Source organism: Condylura cristata, unplaced genomic scaffold, assembly GCF_000260355.1.
Source record: "Condylura cristata isolate star-nosed mole 26May11 unplaced genomic scaffold, ConCri1.0 scaffold00013, whole genome shotgun sequence".
Classification (NCBI taxonomy): domain Eukaryota; kingdom Metazoa; phylum Chordata; class Mammalia; order Eulipotyphla; family Talpidae; genus Condylura; species Condylura cristata.
The window spans coordinates 29,412,864-29,434,952 of NW_004567114.1; the positions used below are offsets into that span (position 1 = coordinate 29,412,864).

General features: G+C 38.2%; 1 protein-coding gene across 1 annotated transcript in view; it reads left to right on the forward strand.

Annotated features, from left to right (window-relative positions):
- Positions 1-22,089, forward strand: part of KCNH5 (potassium channel, voltage gated eag related subfamily H, member 5) — a 258,103-nt gene that overhangs the window by 47,173 nt on the left and 188,841 nt on the right. The window contains exons 5-6 of the mRNA XM_004681802.2: positions 1,170-1,285; positions 10,040-10,432. Coding sequence (XP_004681859.1) covers positions 1,170-1,285; positions 10,040-10,432 — 509 coding nt within the window. The remainder of the gene's footprint in view (positions 1-1,169; positions 1,286-10,039; positions 10,433-22,089) is intronic.

Here is a 22,089-nt window from a genome sequence, read left to right on the forward strand (position 1 = left end):
CTTTCTGTATCTTGTGTCACATTACGTGAAATCTCATCATTGCCAATGCAGTTATTTCTTTGGACTATAAGGAGTTTTTACTTTCAAGAAATTGTTAAATACTCCATTAAGTCTACTTGATAGAAATTTTGGAGTCTCTAACTGTCTCTAGCAGACTGACTAGTAGAGCTTCTTGTTCACATCTCATTGACATGCTTTGAAATTTATGATTTTAATAATGGAAATTTGAAGTCCCAGAAGAAATATCTTACTCAGTAAGTTCATATCTCTTCCTCTCAGAAGTTAAAATTACTGCTATTTCAGAAAACAGTACTAGGGATTATAGACATGTTAAAACAATCTTTCGATAATCACTGTGTTGCTAATAAGGGGCAAGTAACATTTTTCTGTATTACAAGGAAGATGGAGGTGTTTGAAATGAACCATGTGAAATTTGTTGAAATTGGACTTTTGTTATGTGTGGATATTACACACAAATATACAGCAGGAGATTTTATTAGGGTAGTACTACTTGCTCTAACAAATAAACCCCTAACATTCAGTGAATTAACACCATAGAAGCATATTTCTTGCTCACCTAATAATCCTAGGCAGGTGATCCCGGGATATGCTCATTCTGCTATGGACTGATTGAGAGGCCTGTTCCCTGTGGCCTCCTGTTCCCTGTGGCCTCCCTGTGTTTTCACTAGCTGGTAGAAGGAGGGAGACATTTCTCATGTGGCTCTCCTCTCATATGGCTTTTATGCTGTGACATGCATAACAGTGGCATACATTACATTGGCTTTTTTCTATTGGCGAGCGTAAGGAGCGTAGTCACACCAAGAGGAAAGAAATGCTGGGAGAAATGTTCCTGGCTGTGCAGCTATTACTTAGCACCAAACCTATACAATGTATGGGGAGCACAGCATTTTGTAGATAGCAACATACCTTGGCTATGGGGGTTAAGTAATAAATTTAAGCAAAACAAAAAGTCACATGCAAAAATTACTCTTTAGTTTATTTCACACTTGAAGTAGATGATGGTGTCTATGTAGAAATCAAATGACTTAGATTGATACTTTTCATTCATTCTGGATATTATATCTCAGAGCCTTTGAGTAGCAGTAAGGATGCTTTATCCTATATTCATAATGTGTGAAAAACTGAAACTTTCTTCCCTTATTTTTAAGGTTGGACAAAATTTGCCCGATTGACTCGGGCTTTGACAAACAGTCGAAGTGTTTTGCAGCAGCTTACACCAATGAATAAAACAGAGGTTGTCCACAAACATTCAAGGTTAGCTGAAGTAAGTATGTGACTAACTGTGCTTTTCAAAGTGGTGGGGCCCTACCCTCCACTCCCAATGCTTAGATATGTTGGTTATTATTTTATTAGTGCTTACCTGTAAGTTATTTTTCCCTTGTAGAATAATAAAAATTTCAATTTTTTCTTTTTATTTCTTCCTAATTTTGAAATGGGAAATTAGGTCCTGACATCTCTGGTGGTATCTGAATTATGAGGTTTCCTTTGCACAAAAGAGATTGGAAATTTACTCATTTATTCATTTCTGTATGCAACACATAACTATCAAGGGTTAGCTCTATGCTTGGTACTTGGCAAAGGATGTAAGATGAGTAAGCCTTAGGTCCAGTCATCAAGGAGCTAAAGATTCAGTATAGGTGACCAGCAGTAGGATGTGATTATAGTATGACAGTGGGAGTACATATACCCAGAGAAGTATTTACTCAGACTTGAAACTCTAGAGAGGGCTACTTGAATGAGGCAATATTTGAGCTCAGTGAATCATGGAGGGAAAATATACCTGACAGGTAAAGAGGGGGTGATAGCATTTCTTCTAGGGAGGCTAGCACATGTGAAGGCTAAAAGGTGAGACTGATTCCTGACTTTGAATATGACTTTCAGTATGAATGCAGTTGGATGGGAGAGGAAAGGATAAGGGGAGTATTCAATGAAACAGTGATGGTTGGTGTACCATATTCCAGGGAAAGATAAGATTGATCCCATTTGTACTTCAGACAGAGCTCTCATAAGGAAATTGGTCCTAGTAGTTTCCTTTGTAACCTTCTACTTTATTTTAAAGCAATTCTAAACAGAGGTTCATCAACCTTGCTGGATTATGAAAAGGGATCCATGCTATGAAAATGATTAAGAGTCCCTGACTAGCCTTGTGGGTAGATAGGGAAAACAGTTAAAAGGTCTGAGTAGTAATTTATTGATAACTGGATCGACCATGGTTTAAGCAAGAAAATCAGTAGAAGAAGCAGATTATAGACACACCAAGATTAAAGTTAGCACATTTGTTGATAGATTAGAATTAAATGTAAGAAAGCAAAGGTGTAAAGGACAACTCTATGTCTTCATCTTGGAGAGCTGGGTAGAGAGTGCTGTTGGTGAATTTAATGGTGAATAAAAAGAGGAAGAGAGGGCTTGGAGGAAATGATAGACATTAAATTTGAAGGTGCTGGAAGTGGGGGCCTTCCTGGTGGTCTAGAGGTTAAACCTCAGTTCTACCACCACTATGACCCGAATTCAATCCCTGAACAGGGAGCTGACCCACATGGCACAGAAAACCTCTCCTTTATTGCCCACTGCTCCCTTCAGCAGTGTGTTTCAGTGAATCCACCTGTTCTGCTCCCCACTCTGTCTCTGGTGAATTTCTCATTCCCTGTACCTCAGGCCCACACTGCAGTTCTTCCACACAAAAATAACTACATGTATCTTAAAAAAAAAAAAAGTGCCTGAAATGCAATGCCTGAGGAGCACTAGGATTTATGAGTCTGACTCCAGAGGGTATTTGGGCTTCAGTTGTAAGGGTGTGACCCTTAAGATATGGCTAGTACAGCCACTGGACTGGATGTCATTGTATCAGAACCAAAGAACCAGGAGGACAGAACACTGAGATAGCTAGAAGCTTTCATGCTTACATGTCTTGTGGACTCATCATTTAGCTTACTGGTGTGAAAATATTGTAAATCTAATTCAGTATTCCCAAAATCTTCTGAAGTAACTTAGCAAAGATGAGAAAGATTAAAACTAAATGTATATGCTCTTCAGTTTTCTCTGCTAAAGGGAGTTAACGTACTCCAGAGTATCTTTAGGAAATAATTGAAGTAACATTGGTTGATAGTATTATATAGGTTTCAGATAGATATCATTATAAATAAAGATCTGTATATGATACATGAAGTTCAAAACTAGTGATCTTTTTTCTTCAAGAATAAACTTCTTAATTAGTTGAGGATTTTATATTTGGTTTGGGGAGGACTAGGAAGTGAATTTGGAGAGTTCTCAACCATAGTTCCATAGTTCACACTGAGATTTGTGTGAATTTCTGCCCCAAATAGTGCTGTTAGCTTGGGGAGAGACTAATGCTTTCATGTGTAGACATGCTTTTAAAAGCCCAAATAGGACATTATCATAATTAAATATTAACCAATAATAATAATAATTATGTTAACTAGAGTAAAAGTCCAGCTTTTTTTTCTTAAAGATTTATTTTTGTTTTTGTATACAAACCTCTGGAGTGTAGGCCAGAGGTTTGGGGACAAAGTTGAGAGGATTCACTAGGGAACAAAACAGGTAGATCTACTGAAATACACTGCTGTGGGGAGCAGCAAATGAGACAGGAGAGCTGTGCCAAGTGGGTCAGCTCCCTGTGTGGGGATTGAATTCATGCTGCAGTGGCTGGTGATAGCTTGCTGGGACTGACCTTTGCACCTCCAGGGAAACCCTAGAGAGAGTTTTTTAGATAATCAAAGTATTTGACACAGAAGCAAACAGTTGGGAAAGCAGTCCTAGTCAGTTTCTTCTTCAACTCACCACCTCTCCTGACCTCTCAGTTGGGTTTGGTTTATAAGTATGTCAAATAGTTTAAATATTAAAATAGGAGGACTTTGTTAGAAAAAGAGGAGTGACATTTGAGACAAGTGGGAGCAAACCAAAGAATTCCTTTTTCAGGGTATGGTCTTCAATGGGCCTATGCTAATTTATAGACAGGGTCCTTTGAAGACTTTAAATTTTCTCTGGTAGGTGTAACCTGAGAAAGGCTTTGAATTTGGGAGAGCTATGAAAGGCTCTCTTGCTGGGATGGTGTCACAGGATGGGGCCTGAGGCCCCCAGGCAGTCCAGTCTTGATCTGTGACAGTGGTAGCAGAGGCCACTTCACCCTTCTCAGCAGCTCATTTTGACCTGCCCACCCTGTCTCTTCCCTTTGTCTAGAACATACTGATTTTCTTTCACAATCACCATATTTTAGATTATATGCAATTAAGACAAGATTTAGAGTAGACAATTAGATATAACATCCTCTGAATAAATGCTAGTTATTACATATAACTTGATTTTCAGGCTGCTTTCTTTGCTGCCTCCAGTCACCCATTTGTACCTACAAGTTAAGCTGAAGTATAGGAGCTGGTTTCAGTGACTGCTGACTTTGTTCTGGTTCCTTCTGGGTCTCAGCTACACCCTAGTCAGGGTTTTTCTTTCTCTGTGAACAAAACTGGGCAAGAAGAGAAGGAAAGGGACAAAAGAGGAATATTTTCTACCTTAGCATCAGCAATCTGAATTATTAGTGGGTTTCCACCCCAACCCCCAAGTGAAAAGTTTATGTTCCTTGACATCTCATCATTTTTATTTTTGATTTTGAGGACTTTTTATTCCTGATTCTGCCCGTTTAATTTTTTTTTTTGCTTTGTTTTTTGGTTATAGTGTTGGCTGGTCTCCCCCAAAGGGTCAGCTAGCTTTTCTTAAAATGCCCAGTGTAAGCTTCTTTCAATAAGGGCCAGCCTGATGTGGATTAAAAGCCAGTTGAGACCCCTGAGTCTGAGGAGATCTATTACCGTTACTTAAAGAATGGAGATTATTTTAAATTAAGAGCAGTGATGGCCTTCGCTGCTTTTTGTCCCTGGACCTTTTTTTTTTCATTGAAGAGTCAAACACTGCTACCCTTTAGATGGCTTAGAAGAATATATAAATAGTTTGGGGGGGTATCAGTGCTGGTTTATCATGTCCTCTTGGGCAGTCTCCTTTCTTTACTCTTAGACTAAATATTTGGTAACTTCATTCTTGTCTATCATGTGAAGATCTCCCCTTCTTTTGGCACTGATGGAGGAAAATAATAGGAAACTTGACTCATATAAAGTGGGGGTAAGAAGGAGTGAGGCTTTGAATGGGAGTTGGGGGTACAGGGAAGGGAGAGGAGCACCCCAGGACCCCCAAACCTGCCAGCTCTAAATAGGTTCTCCCATCCACCACATCAAGACAAGACATTTAAGACCTTTAATGGAAAGGATTATCTTTTCTTTTTAAAGATTTATTTATTTTTGCATACAGAACTGGGGTACAGGCCAGAGGCTCAGGAGCAGCGAGAGGTTTCACCAGAGATAGAGTGGGGAGCAGAACAGGCAGATCAACAAAGTACACTGCTGAGGGGAGCAGCGGGCGGGTCAGGAGAGGTCTGCCTCGCCATGTGGTCACCTCCCAGGCAGGCGGGAATCGAACTCATGCGGAAGTGGCTTTAGCCTGTCAGTGCTGTGCTTTAACCTGCTGTACCACCAGAGAGGGCCTGGAAAGGATTTTTAATATAATTCATGTGCAATACAGAAAAGACAGAAAATATATAGTTTCTAAATGAAACACTCAAAGTTACCCATACCCTTATGGGTAAAAGTCAACCCAAAAGGGATTGGCCCAAGGAAGGCCTGAAAGCCGGCCACAAGACTAAAGCAGCTTCTGTCCGGGACCCATACAAAAGGGTCAGGAATGGCCAGACAAGTCTGGGAGGAAAAGAATGAAGTCAAATTCAAGATAAACGCTGCTATAGTCAACCTCCCCATGGGTCTCTCACTCACATCTGTTTTAACCAGTCCAGGACCAAGAAGTAAGACAGTTTCTTCACATGTTTCTGTGTTCCATGTGCCTCCCTCAGGTCACCTTCTGGCTCTCCATCCTGCTCCCTCCCTTTTCAATCTCCTCTCCAGATTCTTCTCTTTTCTGCTCAGCAACACCCTCCACTGGGTGGGGCAGGGAACCTGGAACCTCCCCTTTCCTGAGACCACCCTGTTTCAGAAAGGGGTGGAAATGGGGTGGCAGAGTCACACTGAGGGAGGGGTAAGAGGGGTTTTTATAGGCCTAGGTAGTGGGGAGAAATGGCTGGGGGGAAAATTCTGACAAAGAACTGGAACTTATTTTTCTGCTGGGCTTGTATTAATCAGTGTTGTCAAACAAGGTGGTGACAAATAAATCATGATGTTATAGCTCCTGAATATCTGCTTTTTCTTGGAGCATCTGCTCCTTCTCTATGCCTGTTTGGCTTGTGCCTGACCCTGACAGAAGGAACTGTGTAGCCACTGACCCAGCTATGGGAATTATGATCCTCAGTAATGCCTAGATCACAAAGCACACGGCCCAAGCAGCTATGAGACTGCTGTGGGGAGTGTCAAGAGTGCACTCCTGAAGGTGAAAATATGGCAATTGAAGGCCATTGTAGACTCTTTGGCCCTTTAAAATTCCACACAGTTACCCAAAATCAACAGAAGAAACTCATTACTGTTATGGGGCAACCCAGTGTGAATTGGGCTGCCTGACTGTGGGTCCTCACCTCTGTGCTTATGATTCAACTTCCGGCATGCACAAAAAGGTGAATAATGGGTTCATTTACAAGGGAAAAGGGAAATGAATAACTCAGGGAAAGAGAGAGAGGGAGGAGAGAGATAAGTTAATTAATGCATCCTACCAGTTCTGCTGACCTGGAACCCCTGAAAATTGGTGATGGGCCAAGAGGCCCCCAGAGCTCACATGTCCAGTTTTATATTCAAACCTGGCTGCTTAACTCCACCCTCAGGTCCCTGGCAAGCTTCTCTTTGATGTTGATGGGATTAGTAGGTCCCATGTCTGGGGTGAGGGTAAAGTCCACAAAATCTGTATCTGTAAAGTTCATTCAGGACATTACAAGAAAGAGTGAGCCCCTCAACAGAAGACAGTCTCTGCACTGGCCCGAGGCACAGTCCTGCCCACCTGGGCCATGCAGGTATCCTTTCCACCAGCTCTGTCCCTCCACAGGGCAGCAGCCTCCTGCCTGCCTGTGACCTGTACCCTGCCAGGCTTCTCTTCATTGACCCCTCTAGCAGAGGCAGCTTCCTCAAGGCTGCCCACTGCAAACATGCAGCCTCTCTTCAAAATCCTGTCCCTTTCAGGGTGGCCTTTCTGCCCACTTGTGTCTATGCAAGTGTCCTTTATTCTTCTCTCCCTTTTATAATAAACCTGCCCTTTTGGATTTAAGTAATGTCTCTGTGTCATGGAGATACTCCCCTGGGAAACTTGTGGTGTGGAGCTCCAGTGATACCTTTCCCAGAGTGAATTCAAGGATCCCACATCATAGGCCTTTAAATACAGAATCAATATTCCAGGTCCACCTCCTGTTTTCTTAGAATTTAGATTCATATAAATTCTTTGTTGTGGGTAAATTTTAACATTTTCTTCTACTAATTGGCCTGATGTTAATTTGTTCACCTATCCAGCTTCAGAGGAACCCAGATTTAGTTGGGGGTAAGGGAAATGGATTTTCTTCTCTGCCACAACATTACTTTATATGGTAAAATTTTTGCCCACTCTCACATTTACTATCCCTCCAAGAGCTATCAGGCAAGAAAGCAAAGCGAAACAGGTATTCAAAAATCTGATGCCTGCAGGTAAAACCAGTCTTTTCACCTGCTCTGGTGACCAGATGAAGAAAATTTAACTCTGAGCACCCAGCCTTTGCATTTCTGCAGCACATTTTGTAGAAAGGAAGAGACTAATCCTGCATTGTCTTCCTCTAATACCAGCATGTCTTTAGGTTGGGATAATTTGGAAATAGAAACCCCTCTTATCAAGAATAATTGCATTCTAACTGTCAGTGACTCACTGCTCCTACCTATATCAACTCCATTGAAACTTGTATTTATTGGAACAAATAGCTGTCATAGAATAAAATACAACTATTTCTCAGTTTGAATTCTCACTCTAATTCTCTGAAAACACTGAATCATTAAAACTTTATTTCCAGTTAACATTGACCAGTAATCCCAAACTCAAAAACATGATTCAGGCACAAAATTCTCTCTGTCGGATTTTAAGTTTCAGGGAACAAAGCAGAAATTATAACATTTTCAACAGGGTTAGTCTGTGTGTATGCTTAGATCTCCAAAGACTGACACAGAAGGAGCACCAAATTACCATTTTTCTCATTTTCTCAAACTGGATATTGGTGGACACCTGGAGTATGGTGTGGACATGTGGAAGTGTTCACACCTGGGCCTGAAGGCTGAGATGGGCAGGTCTGACAGGGAAAGAGCTGCCATAGAGTGGCTTAGCGAGGAAGAGCACGGAGAGAAAGAGTTAAGATGCTCCACAGCAGATGGCCTGAAAAGGCCACTGAGGGCCCCAGGACTTGCCCTCACTCCTATCCAATGGTCCATACTACTTTTTAGGGTCCCCAAGATGGTCCAATTTCTATTAACCAAACAAACAAACAAACAAACAAAAAACGAATGTTTAGGTAAAGCATTTGAGTCCATAATATTAATTTATGCATTTTAAAGTAATACAGCTGTAAAATCTAAATTTTATTTATTTTTATGTAGGAAGGGGTCCAGGAAGGCCACACAGCTTGGGTATTTGAAGGTCTTAATGAGCTACCCTGGTGCTGAGTTTATTTTCTGACTCTTATTTATTTGTACTTAAGTTATAGACTGTAGTTATAGACTGTGCAAATATATGTAGTAAAATATTAGCATTTACCATGAAGGAAATTTTCACATTAAATATTATAAAACTGGAATGGACAGACCACTGGTAGAAAGATGAAAGACAATCTATGATTGTGTGTGGTATGCATAGTGTATACATATTGCTCTATCCCAACATGTAGCTTATATTCCTGGCAGAATAATTTGGTACTAATTTAAGACCTTATGGGAAAAAACTGGCTGGGGACTTCCTAATGAGGTAAATAAATAAAAGTCCTTATGAATAGTTCTTATAACTCCCAAACTAAAAATGGTAGTTATAAGGCACAACCAAAGAGAATATCAATGATGTTTTTTTATATTTCAAAATAGTAAAATGGTTTTCAACTATGCAATCCTATGTTTGAGAGAAACTGTTGGGATAAATCTTTCCCAAGTTTCTAAAAGTGCTAGAATGTTTGTATTGCCTGTGGCATATGAGCGACTTACTATGAGGTATTTTATTTATAACTATTCTTGCATTCAAATGTTTAATGCTTTTATGACTTTATGATTTGAATATTTTGACTCTTAACTCCTGGATCCCATAAGTCTTGGAGACACTGAATATTTGGATGCAAAGTTGGGCAATGCTGCTGAAACATTATTTACAACTCTACCTAACTCCTTAGCACATAGGTTGATTTTTATTTTTTTTTTTATTTATGCATATAAGAGCAGGTAGGAGAGAGACAGTGTGGGGAGCAGAACAGGCAGACTGACTGAAATACACTGCTGAGGGGCGCAGCGGGTGAGGCAGGAGAGGTCCCTGGCCACACAGTGGCTGCTGATAGCTTGATAGCATTGAGTCTTAACTCCTTGGGCCACGAGAGAGGCACCGTTAAGGTTTATTCAGCCTTGGGTTCATTGATTGCATGGATCAGAGAAACCCTGACCTGTTCCTTCAACTCCTTTTCACAGTTTTCAGGTTTTAGAAGGCAATGCTTGCTGTCTTGAGTTTGTTACCTTTACCGGGGACTGTCCAAGCCTCTAATCTTGCTTTCTTATCTGCTTTCCCCCCCATCATCTCTTTAATTAGACATAATATGAGGAAGTTAAGGTTCATATAACTTTGCATTGCCATGCTTCCATTTGTTTAGACGATATACAGAAGCAAAACTAAGTATTAAGCACATTTTTTCCCCTAAAGGGATTTATATATGGTCAGGAAAGTCAATATTCTTTAAGTCAGCGGTGGTTTGACTGCTGGGTAAGTGTGAGTTCATCATTGCAGAATGTCCAAGTCATTTATGCATACATTTTCTCTCTTCTAGGTTCTTCAGCTGGGATCAGATATCCTTCCTCAGTATAAACAAGAAGCGCCAAAGACGCCACCACACATTATTTTACACTATTGTGCTTTTAAAACTACTTGGGATTGGGTGATTTTAATTCTTACCTTCTATACCGCCATTATGGTTCCTTACAATGTCTCCTTCAAAACGAAGCAGAACAACATAGCCTGGCTGGTGCTGGACAGTGTGGTAGATGTCATTTTCCTGGTGGACATTGTTTTAAATTTTCATACCACTTTTGTGGGACCTGGTGGAGAGGTTATTTCTGACCCCAAGTTGATAAGGATGAACTATTTGAAAACTTGGTTTGTGATCGATCTGTTGTCTTGTTTACCTTATGACATCATCAATGCCTTCGAAAATGTGGATGAGGTAAGTGCTTTTTCTCTTTTGGTTTACTGTGGATTATTGTTTCCAGAATATTAGATAAAAAGGAGTTCATAAGTTAGCCAAACATCTATTTTAGTCACCACTTTCAAACTTCATCCTTTAAGATAGCAGCACTTGGCTATATTAAATAATTTTCATTGGTTTATATTTCTTGATTTCTGGTGGAAAATATTAATTGCTAGGAAAATGATGGTGGATGGAGGTTGTGGTTGGAGAAAGTAGAACATAAGAAAACAGCAACATTTGGAGAAAATACAGTGCATGAAATAGATAATTGATTGAAATAGAATGAAAAAGATGTATTTTCTGTGCAAAACTGCAGCATTTTAAAACTAGACACACCAAAATTTTTTAACTTGTTCCCTCTAGGTGTTTATGCTAATGCTACTTGTGTTAACATAAAGTTAAAAATCTTTTATGGAAAACAGTCTTTGAATTTTTGCCTTTTTTTTCTTTATTCCTTTTGCTTCAAATTTCATCTGAGTATACTTGTGGTTAGAACTTGTTTTAGATAATATCTGATATGTGTTCTAATTCAGGGTTTTGTACAGTGTTACCGTATTAGAAATACTGAAAGCATATATAATATCTTAAAAGACCACATCATTCAGGGCCTCTTAGCCTCTGACTTAATAGTGGATGTTTTTCAATATGCAACAGCAAACCAACCAATAACCTCAACTAATAATATATAAATGAGCTAATGTAGAATATATCTATTATTAAAATGTGTTTATAATGATAATGTTACAAACTTAATTTCCCTGAAGATTCTGCTTTGTCCTTGTAGACTGCTCATTTGGGAAATTCTCCATGACTGTTTTCATTGCAGTTATTCTGTGTGTGTTGGGAGGTAGATTGAGACTTTTTTTCAGTGACTTTTTTCCCATAAAATTTTTACTTTAAATCAATTTCAATGATCTTTAAAAGAAATGCTTCCTGGGGCCCTCCCTGGTGGCGCAGCGGGTTAAAGCACTGCACTAAGAATCTAAAGCCGCTTCCACATGAGTTCAATTCCCGCCTGCCCCGGAGGTGACCACATGGCATGGCAGACCTCTCCTGACCCGCCTGCTGCTCCCCTCAGCAGTGTACTTCGTCGGTCTGCCTGTTTTGCTCCCCACTCTGTTCCTGGTGATCCTCTCACCCTCCTGCATCTCTGGCCTGTACCCCAGTTCTGTATGAATAAATAAATAAATCTTTAAAAAGAAAGAAAGAAATGCTTTCCCTGAAAGGTAAGGGTAGGCACTGCATTTTGAAATTGTACAGGTAGTTGTAACTTCATTAATAATAGGAAAAAGGAATTCAATTACTTTTAAAATTTAGTTTATTTTTTAATTGATCTTAAAAAATATTTACTTCTATAATGAAAATGTAGGCTGTAGAACAGGGATTCAGGGGGTGAGAGAATTCACCAGAGACATAGTGAGGAGCAGAAGAGGCAGATGTACTGAAATACAAATGTTGAGGGGAACAGTAGGAGAGACAGGAGAGGTCTTGTGTACCATGTGGGTCAGCTCCCTGGCTGAGGATTGAACTCAGGCTATATCCATAATAGTGCTGAGACTTAACCACTCAGCCACCAGGGTGGCCTCCTTATGAATTTTAGGTTCTATATACATAAAATTTTTAAGGTACATTTGTTTCTTCCCTATTTGGCCTATGGATAACGTTGATAGTAGTTAATTTTGAGAGTTATAATCCTACAGGGAGATGATAAGCAGTAGTTTTTATTCACTCACTAAATAGACTAGTAAATTAAGATCAGGCATTAAGATTTTGTTAATTTAGAACATACGCATAAAGAGTTTAATAAGCAAAACAATGACTTATTTCATAGAAAGGAAAATTGCATTAAGTGTATTGAAATAATAATTAATGTATGTGATGTAAAATATAGTCATATTAAAGGACTCTCAAAGTTACTCATCATTAAGGAAAATTAAAAAAAAAATAGACAATTCTAACATACACTTTTCATGCTTCCAAGAGCCAGACTTGGTTAACTCACTGGGATGATGATGGGGGTGGCTAAGAAGGCGCCCTTCCGGGGTCTCCCTTCAAGCAAACCTGTCCTGTGAGGTAGTCAGTGGCTGGCTGGACTGGCCGCTGACACAGGAAAGCCACGTTCAGTGATATCATGGCGAAAGCTTGGAACTGGCCTAGTCGAAGTACTGAAAATGAAGACTTCTTACAGCTACTTTAGAACCAGTTGTTAATCATGCACCAGCTCACCACAGAGCACAGTGAAGGATGCTGCTGTTAGAAGCAAGACTCATATTGTTTAGCAGAATCTCCTTGTATTTATTTACTTGTCACCAAACGGCAGGTCGATAGGCCTGACTGCTAGTTCATTAGTTTTAGGATTTATCTTTGACTTTCACTGTGGAAGTTGAAGTTTGACCACTTTTACTCTCGGTCCTCACACGATAGTTGCATTGTTTCTGTCACGGCATTCCCAATACAGACAGATTTTGTTTCAATAATATCACGTGTTTTTGTCAACATGAACACAAGTTTCTGTCCACAGAGACCTTGTAGCCCACCCTGCTAACTTTTCCTTTTCTGCACTTTCCATTTCCCTGAGAGTTGGTAACTGACTTTTTCACTTGCTTAGTTTTCTAGGTACTTATTATTAGCTCAACTGCTAAACTCTCTGCCAATTTGTTAAATTTCTCGTTACCTTGATTCAAGCAATAAATGGTCTGTCAACCTCATTTTCTTAAATCTCTCTTCACACTGCTCTCCCATCTGCTTATAACATGCTAGGCTAGAGATACCTTCTCAGAATTCTGAGTGGTTAAGTGTCCTTATATTCCACCTTCTAATAAGAAACGAAGTCACACAATTTAATTAAAAGAAATCTGAAGCAGTTAAAAAAAAAAAAAAGAAAGAAATGAAGTCATTGTGGTTTCTGATCCTCTATCTGTGACCTATTTTCTCTTTCTGGAAGTTGGACGTATCTTCTGTCCCAGGGATCTGAGACTTTTCTAGGAAGTGGAAAGTGGAAACTGGCGTAGTGTGGGGTCCATTTTCATCATTTCTGCTTTTCATCTTGGAAGAGCATGCCTTTTTGTGTTGAATTTTTTCCGAAGGTGATTATCTTTATCCCTTTGCCTGTTTTTCTCTGTTCTCTCTCTTAATGGAACCTCTTTTATTGAGATATTCTACCTACTGGACTAGTCCTTGACTCCCTTGTTCTTTCTCTCCTATTTTTCAGTCCTATATCTTAGTGCTGTATTTTCTGAGAGCGTTCCTCAACACTATTTTCTAACTTTCTTTTTTCCTAATATTTTTCTTGAAACTAATAGACCCACATTAGCTTTTATGTAGCATATGGTGTCGATATTCTGTCTAGCCTTACATGTATAGGTTCCGAAAGCCTAACTGGCAAGTTTAAACTTTGTGTATTTGTTCTGATGAATTACATTTTGATTTATTTACAGCATCTTATTTTCCATTTTTATAGAAATCTTTTTCTTTGCTTTCATCTGCCTTTATTGTTTTTTTTTTCTTTTATTGGATGTTTTCTTCCACTGGTTGGAAGTTTTTTGTTAAGTGATTACTTAAAATTTTTATCATTAGTCATTGACTTATTAATATTTTTACCTTTCTTTTTAAAGAATTGAAGGGCCTCTGTTTGTGTCATCTTTTAAGTAATTGTTGATTTGTATCTGGGTTGCACATTATGTTTACCTTTCTCTTTTGATTATTATATTACTGTGCTCTCTGTCTATAGATTTATTTACATGTCTAGTCGTCTCTGCTTGCGTGAGTCTGTATATTTTTGGCCTCCTGTCTGTTTTAGTTCCTATAGGTTGGCTCTTTTATTATTTATTATGTAGTACTTGACTTCATGCTTCTTTCAGGAAGCCTTCCTGCATTATTCGGAAGCAGCTCTAGTGAATATCTTTACAATATCTCATCTTCACTTATGTGCATGTATGTGCAGCATTAATATAATTGCAGTATCTTTATTTTGTGTCTCTATGTGTTCATTTTTCATGTGGAGTGTTATAACTTCTTAGGAAACTTCTGTTATGGCCTTTGGGATGGTTATTCTGGTTCTCTGAATACGTAAAGACGTAGAGGGAATGCTGACTTAATCACAAGTTGATAATAAGAGCTACATGCCTAAGGGGACATGAATGATTTGGGCTCATAGATTTCTATATACTTGAGGCCATATTAATATTTTGTTTGTGTGTGCTTATTTTCTCAGTTTGATTATAAGTGTGTGACGATGAGAACGGGTCCCACCTCCTTGGTAATCCTTCATTGCTTCTAGTACAGGCTGGTGACTCACTGACCTGATGCAATGAAATGTTAAAAAGATTTTGGTAAAATTGCACAATGACAGAAAATAAAATCGAACTTAAAAATGAGGAAGTGAGCGAGTGGTGGTTTGGGAATAGGAGAGTATGAGTCTGAAAATTACATTTTCACTCTTTAACATGATGGGGCTGCAGAATGAAAGAGGACTTAATAACATTTTTTTTACTTTCAAGATCATCTCAATCTATGTATTCTGTGAAAGTAATTTGATTTACTAGGAATTCATGAACTAGATATGTAATTCTTTAAGAGAACTGTGAGGCAGGGAAGATGAACTCCATTAAAGGGAAACATTTGTTTGGAAAGAAATGATACAAATTTCCTAGAAACCATAGCAGGAATAAAAGATGTTGTTGCTAGAAATCCAAGGAATAGAATCAAGATCCTTTATGGCTTACATGTGAATACAGCTTGGGGAGGTCCAGCCTTGCTTCCAGCTTATGGGGAGCTGAATTGTAGAGCACCAAGGAAGAGGCTGCAGGAAACATACTGTTTGGTAGCATGAATTGTCTTAGGAAACATACATGGGGAATTCAGAGGACAATAAATGGCATTATTAGTAAGTGGTAAGCATGATAAACTAGGTCGCAACAGATTGAAATTTGGGAAAAGATCACTGATGAATTGTTTCTGAAGACAAAATGAATGTTTAGCAACTATGCAGTTGAAGTATATGAATATTTTTAATTTTCAGAAAAAAATTATGGGAAATAATTTTCTTAATTGTATTTTATCAAACTGGATTTGACAAACTGCCACATACAACATTTAATTTTAGTACATATATATTTACATTGCAGATTTTTATCTCTTATCAAGTTATCAAAACAAGGATTGAAAATCAAAGAGGCTACGAATTATGTTTGTAGATTTTAGTGATTTTTGTTGGCCACAAATCCTCCTCCTTTTTTTCTCTTGTGTTGAATCTCAGACCCTGTCCCCCAAATAGCAAGCTAGAAATTGCTATTTAGGGTGCTTCCTAATGGCACAAGGGGTTAAGATGCAGCGCTATGAAGCTACCCACCCCCAGCAGCCAGAGAGCTGACCCACAAGGCACAGCAGACCTCTCCTATCTCGCCCACTGCTCCCTCAGCAGAGTATTTCAGTAGATGCACCCCAGCTCTTTTGTGCATAAATAAGTAAAATATATCATAAGAAAAAAAAGAAATTTCTATTTAATACAATCTTAAGGCTGTTGTATATTTTTAAATTAAAACCCATAGGTATTTTTAAATTTTAATTTCTTTAACATTAACATTTTTAAAAACATGTTTTTAAACATCCTTGTTTATCTTTTCACAATATAGGATTTGATTTCTTCCCTCAGGTGTGGTCACCATCATCTTCCGACCACCAAAGTGCTCACAGCCCTCCACACTCCACTGAACTCTCCTCCTCCCGTCCTATTCTCTCGCCCTTCCTCCCTCTCCCCCAACCCCTTCTTCCTGAGTATCTCAGATCTAAGGCTGGCTTTCAAGGGTCAGTCTTACAGTTTGTCTGACCCTTTGTTTAGTTTCTCTAGATTCCATATATAAGTGAAATCATCCAGTACTTGTCTTTCTTCTGGCTCCTTTGCTTGGAATTATCCCTTCCAGTCTTACCCATGTTGCCACAAATGACATGAGTTTATCGTTTTGGATCACTGAGGAGTAGTCCGTGTGTATATATCCTGCATCTTTTTATACATCTAAGTTGTTTCCATATCTTGGCTATTATAAATAGAACTACTATAAATGTAGGAGTGAAGGTTTCCTTTCAAATGTGTATTTCCGTGTTCAATGTGTATTTCTGTGTTCTTTGTATAGATACCTAGGAATGGAATTGCTGGGTCATTTTCAGAAGATACATTTTTTTAGTCTTTTGAGGAATATTCACACTTCTTTCCATAAGGGCTGGACCTGGATCAGTGTACATTCATTTTTTTCTGTGTTCTTAACACACTTGTCGTTTTTTTTTTTTTTTTTTAATGGGCCGTTCTCATAGGTGTGTGGTGATATCTTACGTGGTTTTGATTTGCATTTCCCTGATAGTAAGTGATGAGGAACATTTTTTTCATATGCCTGTTTATCTTGGGAGAGTGCCTATGTAGCTTTTCTGCCCATTTGTGGTTAGATTGTTTATTTTCTTTTTGTTGAGTTGTATAAACACTTTTAAGATCTTCAGTATTAATCCCTTTTCAGACATATGGCATGCAAATATTTCACCTGTGGAGTATGGAGTCTCTGTTTTGGTTAACTGTGTCTTTTGTTGTACAGAACTATTTTTTTTCAAAGATTACTTATTCATACAGAACTGGTGTACAGGCCAGAGATGCGCAGGGTGAGAGGATTCACCAGGAACAGAGTGGGGAGCAGAACAGGCAGATCGATGCAGTACACTGCTGAGGGGAGCAGCAGGCAGGCCAGGAGAGGTCTGCTGCGCCATGTGGTCACTTCAGGGCAGGCAGGGATCGAACTAATGTGGAAGTGGCTTTAGCTTCTTAGTGCTGTGCTTTAACCTGCTGAGCCACCAGGGAGGGCCAGAACTATTTTAGTTTGACACAGTTCCAATTATCTTTCACTTTATATTACTTGCAGCTAAAGGTAAGTCTGCAAATGTTTCTAAGGCTTATGTCATGGAGTCTTTTTCTATGTTTTCTCCTATATATTTTGTAGTTTCAGGCATTTTCCCAGTCCTTTATCCATTTTGAGTTTATTTTTATGTATGATGTGAAATAATGGTCTAGTTTTATTCTTTTGTATATGTAAAGTCCATAGGTAATATAAAAAACGTTTAAATGTTGCATGTGGATTGCATCCCTTTTCTTTAGTTTTCCTTAAACTAGAAAAGCCACAGAAACACTCCCCAGTTCACTTAAGCATTGTTTTACTTTTCTTATTATTATGCTTGCCAGTTTGATATATATTTTAAAAATAATATAATAGTTTATTTTTACATCATTTTGTGCAGTTTTTCATCTCAGTTGTAATCCCCGTGAGCTTCCCATCACCAAATCACCCATGTGCCATCACCATAGTCAAGTGCATTTCCCTCCCCCCACTGTTTTTGATCCCATTCCCCACTTTACCCCCGTAAAATGTCTTTGGTATATAGCTGTTCATTATTATTATTATTTTCTCGCCTGGTCCGTTATACTCCTGCTATGAGTGAAACCATATGGTATTTTTTCCTTTTCTTTCTGGCTTATTTCACTAAGCATGATCTTTTCCAGCTCTATCCATGTTGCTGTAAAAGGCATGTGTTTCTTTTTTTGGGTTGCTGAGTAATATTCCATTGTGTATATGTACCACATCTTTTTAATTCAGTCATCTACTTTTGGGCACTTGAGCTGTTTCCATGTTTTCAATTGTAAATAAAGCAACAATATGGGGGTGCAGGTGTCTTTCTGAGTCAGTGTTTTTGTGTCTTTTGGGTAGATACTTAGGAGTGGGATTGCTGGGTCATAGGGAAGCTCCATGTTTAGCAGTCTGAGGAACCTCCAAACAGTTTTCCATAGTGGTTGTACTAGTTTTCATTCCCACCAGCAGTGCAGGAGAGTTCCTTTTTTTCCACATCCTTGCCAACATTTGCTGTTGCTAGTTGTTTGAAGATATGCCATTCTCACTGGGGTGAGGTGGGATGATTGTGGTTTTAATTTGCATTTCCCTTACTACTAGTGATGTTGAACATTTTTTTCATATGCTTGTTGGTCATCTATATTTCCTCTTTGGAGAAGTGTCTTTTTAGCTCTTCTACCCATTTTTTGATGGGGTTGTTTACTTTTATTTTTGTTGAGTTTCATCAGTTCTTTGTACATCTTTATGATCAATCCTTTATTGCTAGTTTTGCGTGAGAAAATTTTTTCCCAGTCAGTGGGGTGTCTGTTTGTTTTTTGTAATGCCTGTTTTGCTGTACACAAGCTCTTTAAATTGATGTAGTCACATCTATTTATCCTTGGCCAGGCTGATATTTTTAAGAACAATTTTAGGTTCACAACAGAATTGAGAAGAAATACAGAGATTTCCCACAGAGATTGCACCAACGCACATGAGGGCCTTGTCCTCATCAACATTTCTCATCAGAGTGGCACGTTTATTATAATCAGTTAACACACCATGATCACCGAATGTTCATAGTTTACCTTGGGGTCAACTCTTGGTATACCTTTTCTGGGTTTGAACTAACATATAGTGACATACATCTACCATTGTAGTGTCATACAGCATAGTTTTACTGACCTAAAAATCCTCTGTATTTTATTCATACATTCCTTCCTCTCCTGAACTCCTAGCAACCACTGAACCTTTCACTCTGTCCATAATTTTGAGCCTTCCAGATGTCAGATAGTCAGTGGACAGATTTTTCAGATTGAGTTCTTTCTATCTGTTGTGTGCATTTACTGTTTCTCCATGTCTTTTCATGGCTAATAGCTCATTTCTTTATTGTAGTTGATAATATTCCATTGTCTGGATATATCACCATTTATTTACTCAACTACCAACATTTATTTATTAAACTATCTAAGTTTTGGCAATTAAGAGGGAAGCTATTCAACAAGCTTTTATGTGGAGGTTTTTGTGTTAGCATACGTTATCAATTTATAGTGTGAGGTAAATACCAAAAATATCAAGAAATGTAATTGCTAGACCATTTGGTAAGATTATGTTCAGTTTGAAAAGAAGCTGCCAAATGCCCCAAAGTGAATGTACTATTTTATATTCTTACTAGCAAAGAATGTGTTTATTCATTTCCTCACCAGCATTTGGTGTAATGACTTAGGAAGTACTTTCCCTGCTTCTATCTCCTGGAAGAGAATGTAGAGAAGTCAAAATTTCTTTCTTAAATATTTGATAGAATACACCAATGAATCATATTAACCTGGTGCTATCTGTTATGGGAGACTATGAATTAATTTGTTTAGTAGTTCTGTTCAAGTAGTCTGGTATATTTTGTTGGAGTTTTAGCAGATGGTATCTTTCAAGAAATTGGTCTGTTTCATCTAAATGATCAAATTTGTGGGTATAGATTTGTTCATAATACTCATTATTATTATTGTTATTATTAATTTCTGTGGCACCTGTGATGATGTCATTGCTTTCATTTCTCATATTAAAACTTTGTGTCCTTTTTTTTTAAGCATGACGAGACACATTGATTTTATTGATCTTTGCAAAGAACAAGCTTTTGGTTTTATTGATTTTCTTTGTTAATTTCCTATTTTCAGTTTCATTGATTTTACTCCAAATTTTACTGTCATTTCTCCTGCTTTTCTCAGATTTGATTTACTCTTCTTATTTTAGTTTGGGGAGTTGAGAATTTAGGTTATTAATTTCAGACCTTTCTTTTCCAATACATGCTTTTAAAGTTCTACTTTCCCTCAAAGCATCTTTTACTAAAATTAGAACTTTTGAGACGTTTCATTTCTAATTTCATTTAATTCTGAAAATTTGTATTAGCTTTTCTTGAGATTTCTTCTTTAATAAGAAGTGTGTTATTTAATCTCCGAGTATTTTCAGATTTTCCAGCTATCTTTCTGACATGGATTTCTAATTTCATTTCATTGTAGCCTAATAGCAGATATTTTATTATAACTATTCTTTCAAATATGTTATGGTGTGTTTTATTACCCAGAATGTGGTTGATCTTAGTTAATGTTCTACTAGCTTATTAATGTTCTTGAGACAATTTTTATTTTTTGCTGTAGTGTAGTTAAAAGATGTCAGTTATATCCAGTTAATCAATAAATCTGTTGAGTTATGAGCCCTTACTGATTTTTTTTCTTTTTGCTTACTTAAAGTGACCACTTCAGATAGAGGAATACTGCAGACTTCTATAATGCTAACAGATTCATTTATTTTCCCCTGATGTTCTGTTTGCTTTATCTCATATTTTGATGCTCTCATAAGGTGCATAATTAAGGATTGTTATGAATTATTAGAAAATTGATCTTTTTATCATTATTATATACTGTCCCTTTTTATCCCTGATAACTTTCCTTGCTCTGAAGACCATGAAACTGTTAATGTGATGTATACTCCTCATATATTACTTCTGAGGTAATTCTAACCTCCTAGGTTTACTCCTAGACTGACTAGATTTGTTTTTCACAACCTGCTTTAAAGAACATTAGCTAAAATTTTAAGCCCTTATACCTTCCATTTCTGCTCTGCTAAAGAAAGCACCTTAACAAGCCCATAATTCTAATAACAGTAAAAACCATTTATATTTTCATGAAGAACAGGTTAATGTTTTACACATACTTACCTTTTATCAATGAGTTCAGTAGAGGGTGTGTGGATACCCTATTTGACATCATTTAAGTTTACTTCAAATTAAAAATTAAAACCCAACAACTTATCTTTATAAAACTAAGAATTAAGGGCCTTCCCTGGTGACACAATGGGATAGAAGCCCTGTAAGCTGGCTGCAGCTCACGCTTTAGTGCCAGTTTGATCCCTGGCCCGCAGGTGACCCACATTGCGCAGCAGACCTGTACTGTCTCACCCACTGCTCCCCTCAGCAGTGTTCTTCATCAGTCTGCTGTTCTGCTCCCCACTCTGTCTCTGATGAATCCTCTCACCACCCCTGCTCCTCTGCCCTGTACCCCAGTTCTTATATGCATCAATAAATAAATCTTAAAAAAACAACAACTAAGAATTAGGATCTGAGTCCTTTTCTGGAAGAATTGAAGATGGACCACATGCTTTCTTAAGCCAGACATTCTGTTTTTCTAGCATCTTGAATTAGAAGTGCCTCATAGCTATGCTATACTACATACACTTCTTTTGCAAGGAATTAGGCACTAAAGCTTAACATATTTCTTTTTTTTTTTAAGATTTATTTATTTATGCATACAGAACTGGGGTACAGGACAGAGGCTCAGGGGTGGTGAGAGGATTCACCAGAGACAGAGTGGGGAGCAGAACAGGCAGATCATTGAAGTACACTGCTGAGGGGAGCATAAGATGGGTCAGGAGAGGTCTGCGGCGCCATGTGGGTCACTCCCTTGCCAGGTATTGAACTCATGCTAAAGTGGCTTTAGCTTTTTAGTGCTGTACTTTAACTTGCTGTGCCACCAAGGAGGGGCAACATATTTCTTAAATATACTAACCTTAAGTTAGTAATGGCAAAGTTAGGGCCAGAGGCAAAAAGCCAGTATTTGTGATGTAACTTGAATTGTGCTCCACACTTCTTGCAGAAAGTAAGACTTTCTCCTTTGGTCACTCTGCTGACCTCCCCTTTCATGAATATTTAATTATCTCATGTAAATAACCTTCCAGTCAGATGACCTGTTTGGTCACCTTATCATACAGGTTTGGGATTAGCTT